General features: G+C 30.9%; 1 protein-coding gene across 1 annotated transcript in view; it reads right to left on the bottom strand.

The window, feature by feature from the left end:
- Positions 1-614: 614 nt before the first annotated feature.
- The window catches only part of LOC106472231, a 47,563-nt gene continuing 39,450 nt past the window's right edge, over positions 615-8,727 (bottom strand). Inside the window, exon 14 of the mRNA XM_013932860.2 lies at positions 615-5,798. Coding sequence (XP_013788314.1) covers positions 4,360-5,798 — 1,439 coding nt within the window. The 3' untranslated portion in view covers positions 615-4,359. The remainder of the gene's footprint in view (positions 5,799-8,727) is intronic.

Below are 8,727 nucleotides of genomic sequence, written 5' to 3'. Positions count from 1 at the left end.
AAACTAAACATACATAGCTAATAAATAATTAAAACTGAATGCCAAAGAAAAAATATTTGTAAGCTATAAAAAAAGTTCTAAACAAGAAAGTTATCTGAAAGACTGGAATTCCTGTTGAAACACGAAAAAAGTGATGGGTAGGTAGCATAGAAGATAATGATATGTCCAAGAGGAATGATATCAGGATGGATACTAATGGTTTTAGTAAAGTGTTAAAACCACCCACAATGTAGGGAGTGGAGTTCTGGAATAATTACATTTGTAAACAGTCCATTGCAAGACCAACCTGCATACAAAATAATAAAGCAAGAAATAAGATTGTATTGGAATGTATTATATTTGTTATCAACGGCTAGAATCCAGAGCTGTGTATTATTAGAAATAAAAGAATAAGTTGAACAATTGCCAAGTTTTTATAGTTAAAGCTCTCTTCGTCAGATCATATAGTTTATTGAACAATTTTGATTATCTATTCTTTAGTTCTATACTAAATGTATGGCATGTAAATCAGTTACAAAATAGTAACTTTCTACTAGTATTTTACAACTTTTAGCTCAAAATGTGTTTGATAGTACATATGTTAATATCTCTAAGTGCAATAAGCAAAATTTAGATACTTCTTAATACATAATTTATTTCATGTGAAAGGAACAGATACATGTACATTTAGGACAAGCTACCAAATTTTAACAAAAGTGCAAGACAATGTACAATATAAAACAATGCAGTAAATAAAAAATCAAACACTTTACACTAAATATAATAGCTATTTCTACAAATGAGATACATATACAGACTAACAACAAGTAAAAAATACTTCTGTTTCTTTCAGGTTATTGCTCCAAAACACACATACTCATTTTAAAATAAACAACAGATAATATAACTGTACTCTAAAGTAGAACATGTAACAAAAAGAGGAAAGCTTTTAAGTAGCTAATTAAATTTAAAACAACAATGTTTAACAGGTACTTTCAGAACTGCTAGTACATACATACATACACTCTAGACCCCTCAAGAAAAAAACTATAATTAGGTGTTCAGTTTTGATAACAACTCTTTATGTTAAGTATAAAAGTTTCACAAACAAACAATCTTTTACAGTTTAATGCCTGGTCACCAGGATGATAAAAAGACTATTATCATAATGAATAAGTAAAATGTAAAAACATACATTTTTTTTAACCTCCAAAATTGTAAGGTTACCACAACGTTTCCATATACATGTTCATACATTCTTTTTCCTAGAAGTGTACACCAAACATGGAACCCAAATTATTGCACTAATTATAGGCTATACACCAAAATTTCTTAACAAGACAAAACAATACTGTTGCTAGTGAACCATTACTATACCCCAGATATCAATAAAGTTTGCCACAACTGTATCTTATTCAACAGTCTAGAAAGATTATCTATGAACAGACAAAACAGACACTCTTATCTTCTTCTTGAACTTCTAAAGTAATTTGCTGTCCAACAATACAATGTTGTATCAAAAAGTCTACAAGCCACACTGGCCTCACTAAATGTAACAATGACGTACCGAGTCTGACAACCATATTTCATTCACTAGTTACCAATACTGATCTTACCTATTATAACAATGGTGCATTAGTCTTGAGACCATAATTCATTTAATTGTTACAAACAGTGGACTGACTCAATGTAACAATGAAGAAGTGAGACTCGTGTTTACAATATCTAAAGATACTGGTCTAATCCAATGTAACAATGAAGTAGTATGAATCAGACCACAAACTATATTTCATTCACTAATTACAAATACTGACCTGACCTATTGTAACAATGGACCATTCAAGACTACAGAACATTTTTCCTTTAATTGTTACAAATACTGATCTAACTCGTATTTTCTACAACAACTAAAGATAATAATGGCTGGAGACGGATTGAATGGGTAATGAAGAAAAACTTTAATATAACAGCAAATGTACAACGTTTCGACAAAGTTTTGTCATCATTATTAGTCTCAAAGTGGGTTCCTCGTCATCGAATTTGAACTAAAGATAATGGTTTAAATCATGTAACAATGAAGCATTAGGAGCTAGTCTACAAAACCCTACGGTCATAACGATACTTGTTTGACTCAATGTAACAATGAAAAACCAAGATTTAAATCTATAAGCTGTAATTCTTACAATAACTAAGGATACTGGTCTCACTCAATGTAATAACAATGCATTAATACCAAGCCTATGAACCACACTACAAAAATTCAGGGAAAATATGAAGACATTATTTAATACAATGCTTTAAGAAAACTTGACTCCTATGATGATGTAATACGAATGTTTTAGTGTGTACTTGTCAAATGTCACATCTCAGTAATAAAGTTGAAAAAAGTCCAGAAAACATTAAGTTATAAATATACTACACCAACCAAAAACTTCTGAGTAATTACATACCTTAAACTATAAGCTGTACATTTAAGAAACAGTATAACAAAAATCTGATCTAGTTTCACTGATGGTTTGATAAACAAACCAGATAACTGATGTGCTTTATCACAATATCATGACACTCAACCCAAATCTATTCCTCATGTGAACAAATATACCAATAAGAACAATTATCCTAGCATTACCTCCTACACCATTTCCAGGAAGACTTTCTTACCAGTTTGTTCAGTGGTATCTACGAAAATAAGCAAATTTAGTATTAACACTACTAAAATGTATTCAATGCCTGTTTTTCAAGTACTTCTAATTACTTCCCAACAGAGAATTTGTCTCACTATGAACTGCATTTAAACATGAAAATAAAAACAGTTACCTCATAAATTACATCACTATAACACTAAAATTACACAATGTTACTTGAGTTATTACAAGTTTTTATTAATGTGTCTGGAAAGTTCCCAAAATCTGCATAAAACTAGTATTTTATTCAGTCAACCTTCACTAACTTTAAAAAACTCTGCTTCACTTTCAACTTAGCTAGACAAAACATAATCCATTTATTTGCCACAGAAACATTGATGATGTGACTCGTGAAATTGTAGAAATACATTATTCTTAATCATATTTTCCTCATTTTTAAAATATCTGCACCAAGTTACAAAGCACTGTGTGAATATGTATCATATATACATATTCATTTCTTACAAAACACCTAGTCAAGTTTTATCATTACTTTCTCTCAAAATTTTAGTTATCTGAACTTCTTAAAGTAGTTTAATTTGGAATTTCATTTTAGGAAAGGATTTGTTGTTTCAAATATAAAACTCTGATATTTTTCTTACTCATCACTTATTTTGTTAAGTAATGTCCAACGACTTTACCATATCATCCTGTGATATCATACATACATACATTTCACAAACATTTTGTATTATAATCTTCAATACAAACATCACAAACTGGTATTTTCTGAAAACTACTATTAGAAGGACACAAAAAATTGGAAGGAAAAATGTTTTTATAACCCAGTGATTTTCTTATTTTTCTTTTAAAAAGCAAGTAACATGTAAGCACTTATTATCTGCATTACTAAAAGTATGTTTCAAGACACTGAGAAGCGATAATTAAAATCATACATAAGAACAAATGTTTATTTCAGATTGTCTTTATTTTTTAGATTTAACTCACTACCCAAGTAACAATACATACAGTTTTCCTTATCTCTCATGAGCTCCCAAAGTTTTCTTTTTCTAAACCCATTTAAAATATTGTGGTAAAATCTGGCATCTTCTTAAAGATGTCAAAAATAAACCATATTTATTGATTAATGACTGTTAGTATTGTAGTGTCACTACAGTTAAACATCCTTCTACTTGGTATATTATGCTTCACATTTTCAAATTAGAAAATTAAAAATAAACCAGCATGATTGTTTTTCATTGACCTCTCTTAATAATGATTTTACAAGTGAATATATATACTCTGAATGTATATAACTCGTACAGAAAACCTCACAGGAAGTACAAAAATCAATTGCTACTTATTATTCCTAATAATTAATGTTATACAAAGGCATGGAACATCAATCAAACAATTTAACTCTATTAGAATTACAACTGCAAAATATATTTATTAATAAAATTTCTTTTTGGATTATACATTTACTATTCTCATTTATAAAGTAAAACAGCTTTCCAAAAGTTATATGCACAGATATATCTCATGACTTATTAAAAGAAATTGAAGTATTTCTTTTGGGCACTAAGGGGGTTTAAGAAAACTTTGAACAATACCAGGAAACACGTACTGCACTTTTCATTCACTGTAAGACCAGATCTGACATTAACATATCTCATGCCAAAATGTATTGCAGTGGGAACATTTTAGTAGCTAGTTCAAATTTCAGATTCTCAAGTACAACAAAAATTTTATAAAATCAAATCCACTTAAGTTCAGTGCTGTGTAGATGAGAGGCAAGTTGTTGGTGTTGGTTAGAAAACAAGGGAGGTTCAGAGATCTGTGCACAGCCTGGATGAACTGGTGGTGGTGGAGGAAGTCCCACCTGAGGAAAATGAGCAGTGCTGACCATGGTGTGATATGGAAAAGCTTCTCTGAGAGGAAAGGAGTACTCAGTGGGATTGGGAGAAACCTGAGGAACCATGACAGATGGAGGAGGCATATTAAAGCTTGGAGGTGGAACAGACAAATCAAAAAGCAAAGGAAACACTGGATATTTTGTTCCTTGTGTTGGAATTGTTGCTACAGTCATCTGTGGACAAACCACAGTCTGTTGTGTAGAGCCAAAACTAATAGTAAGAGATTGCTGACTATGCCCCGCATAAGATGAGGAATGAGGATGAAGAGCTGATGATTGCTGCGGAGCTGTAACAGAAGGGTAAAACATGTAACTCTGTGGAAACAGAATCCCTGGAGAAAGAGAATTCTCTACAGAAATCATAGGAAAACTTCCGATGGATAAAACGGGGTGTGAAGATGAAGAATGGGTATTGGAACTGCTTGCAGTACTAGTACATTCTGTATCAGTTTTTTCTTTTTTAGTAGAGAAATCAGTAAATTCTCTATGTCTCTTTTTCTTTGGAATTTTTTCATAAGCAAAGCTACGCTTTTCATGTTTATTCCTTTTGGATCCCAAACTGTGTCCTCCATGAGCATCATTAAAAGAACTTCTAACTGTATGAAAAGGTAATTCACAAATGTTCCCATCTTGAAAGTTGTTCCTAGAGAGCCAAATCTCAGGACTACACCTGCTTTTCTCTGGTTTCATAAAACAGCCTGAGTTCAACTTACATTCAGGACTGATCTTGTTATTCAAGGTAGAGGAATGGGAAACTGTCATGGAGGTAACATCAGAAGTTGGAGGTAGTTCAGGAGAAACTGATGGTGTGCTTGGAGGAGTGTCTGGGGGAGTTCTTGGTCCCCTTCTGGTGTGTAGCTGTTCCGAAGAATCCGATCCACTTGTTTGAATAGATTCACTCTGTGAAGTATCTGTATTATGATCTCTTAAATTAGGTGAATTTCCAGAGCCTATTGGATGGACAGCCTTGAATTTAATGGATACTGAATTTTCCTGTCCATTTGATGACGACTGTCCATGCTTTATACTGTCTATAACCCATTTTCTGGATCCAATCTCTCGTAGAGGTTTCATTCCTGTTTTACTGGGAGAACTAGTCTGATACTCCATCTTTCGAACTGGACACTGGTTGTCTGTTTTGTGTTTGTCTAAGACCTTCTTGGGAGGATGATTTGGCATTGAAGCTAAAGCAACAAGTTTTTCGAAACCACTACTAATCCTTGCTTGCCAGTTTTTACCTAGAAAACGCCGTGAACGCTTCTTTTGTGTACCTCTTTTATCTATGTGAAGAAAAAAGGTTTTAGTTTAATTAAAAGAAAAAATCTTCAAAGACAAAAATTGTGACACATATATTAGTCAAAAGAGCTTACAGTGTAGAATATTTAACAACTTTTGTAATACAGTCATATTGTAACACATGCAGATATAACACGGTTTCATAAAACAGGAGAGTTTAATTAAAAGAAAAAATCTTCAAAGACAAAAATCGTGACATATATATTAGTCAAAAGAGCTTACAGTGTAGAATATTTAATAACTTTTGTAATACAGTCATATTGTAACACATGCAGATATAACAAGGTTTCATAAAACAGCAGAGTTTAATTAAAAGAAAAAATCTTCAAAGACAAAAATCGTGACATATATATTAGTCAAAAGAGCTTACAGTGTAGAATATTTAATAACTTTTGTAATACAGTCATATTGTAACACACATGCAGATATTACGGATATCCAGCAAAATTTTAAATTAGCCGAAAGGTAATGATGGATTTGTTTCGTTAACATATTACACGAAAGAACTTTCTTACAGTAGGTTTATAGTGAAACAATAAAGCATATCTTTCTCCATCTCAAGAGCTTCTACAATTAAACAGAAGATATGAAAGTAACATGCTGGAGTATCAAACTACAAAACACAATATTGCCTAGATATGAACAATAATCTGAAGTGCTGAAGAGGTACAAGTACAATGTATTACAGCACGTATTAATCACATTCAAATGTCACATTAATCTATTATACAGATACCTGTTTTTATATTATGAAGTGTTTTGATTAACCAGTGCATAGATGTGTCCTTATTTAATAATTATATTTTCGTTCCCAAAGACATGCTTAAAAAATTAAAATTTTTAAGAGCTATTTTTTATTTGTTTTTGACTAATAAAATTAATAATTTAGAATATATATGTACAAGTCCTTAAATTGGGATAAATATACTAATGATACCTATTGAGACAACTGAATTGCTAAGATACATTTAAAAGATCCTGGAACAGTTAAAAGTTTATAAATTCAACCCCTTGCTTAAGTCTAAAGGCATTATGACATATTTAAAAGGGGCCTTAATCTGTCCAAAGAGTTATCTTAAAAACAACTAATTCACTGAACATTTTTCTTCACCATTTGTTTATGCAATTTTTCTAAAATCAAACTGGCATAAATAAAGCTTCAACTAAATACAGAAATCTTACAAACTATGTACAAAACACTGAATTTTATTTCACCACACTAAGATGTTTGGTTACAGCATATACAGTAATAACAAGAACAAAAAAAAAAAAGAGTACTGAATAATTATAAAATGTTTTTCAGTGTTTTCAAACTCATTGTACTAGTAGTGTTGCATGTTTAAAAGGTTTTAATTTAATATCAAAAACAAACATATTTGGGAAATTGGTCCTTGATAATTGAAAACTAAACAGTGAGAGTAAATTTATATTACTTGAAAATTCATGCTATTAAGCAGTGGGTTCTAACCTTTCATAAGTTATAAAACAGAAAGTATACAACATTTCTAAAATTCACTTTCTGTCAATAAGATAGGGCTCAAAATTAACAGTGGTCAGCTGTAAAAAAACCAGTGGGTTCTAGGTTTTAGCCAGTGGTCATCAAGATGCACTATGTTTTACCCAGTTAATGATAAACATGATTATGAGTATTCAGACTAGTTGTAAAAAGAAAGAAAGCTGGCTGCAAGAACAACCACACTAACAAATTCATTCAATAAGACTTTTCTGCTAATTTGCTGCACCTCGTTCTCACACACCTTTCAATGAGATTCCTATAGTTTAAAATAACATTCAAATACAACAAGTTAGTGTTTTTATATATATATATATATATAGTTCTCAGTTTACATTATGAAATTCAATTATCACAATAACTGACATACACTTGCCAGTGGCTAAAAAACATGACATGGATTTCAATCTCTACATAAATGAATAAAATATAAATAAAATGCATTTTATGATTGTCAAACAGAATTATAATATACTTAGATATATAGGAAATGGGTAAGATTGTTTGTAGTTAAGCACAAAGCTACACAGAGGACAATCTGTGCTGTGCCCAACACAGGTATCAAAACCCATATTATAAGCTTTCGGGATATACCACTGCAAAATTAAGAAATAGCTAAGAAAAAAAAAGTTATAATTTTTACAATGTGTATAGAAATGACTTGATATTAAACTGTTAGGTAGTGCCTGTGGTGAGGTCACCAGAAAGCTTCTTCATGTCTGGAGAGGTTGTCATGTAACTGATAGGCTTACTCTTTGGAATCTTTCAAGAATAACATGAACACGTTCATGAAGAAACTTATATCATCAAACAGCAAAGGTGCAGGTGCTTCATATGAATATTAAAGATTTGTAATATGAAGTCACGTATGTTAATTAAGTTACTAACTGAAACTTGGCACCTTAATAAACATATGCCAATCACGGTAGTGTCCAGTGTGTGTTAAAGAAAATAAATTTATGAATAGTTATTTTTCAATCTAAAAACTTGAATTTGTAATTAAAAAAATAATAATAATAACTTCCAGTCAAAGTAAACTATATGCATATCATCAGCATACATAATTAAATATACTTTTTTAATTATACTTAAAAACATTTTAAGCCATAATCCCAATAATATCTCACAAAGTTTGGCCAACTTGAAATATCTAGGTTAGTCCTAAATACAAATTCTAAGCTAACATTACAAAACAACCTTTATAATAATGAACAAATGAAAATAAGGTAATTACAGTTGTTATGCTAACTAGTATAATTAATATTACTGATGAAAGCAACAACACAGCATAGAGCAGGGGTTCCCAAACCTTTTAGAATCGTGACCCACTATTCATGACCACAGCTTTATGGCGACATATGAAAGAATATAAAAAATATTATTTATTCATACTCACGTAT

The sequence above is a fragment of the Limulus polyphemus genome, unplaced genomic scaffold (genome assembly GCF_000517525.1).
Source record: "Limulus polyphemus unplaced genomic scaffold, Limulus_polyphemus-2.1.2 Scaffold5176, whole genome shotgun sequence".
Classification (NCBI taxonomy): Eukaryota; Metazoa; Arthropoda; class Merostomata; order Xiphosura; family Limulidae; genus Limulus; species Limulus polyphemus.
This window is presented reverse-complemented; position numbering and strand designations above follow the sequence as displayed.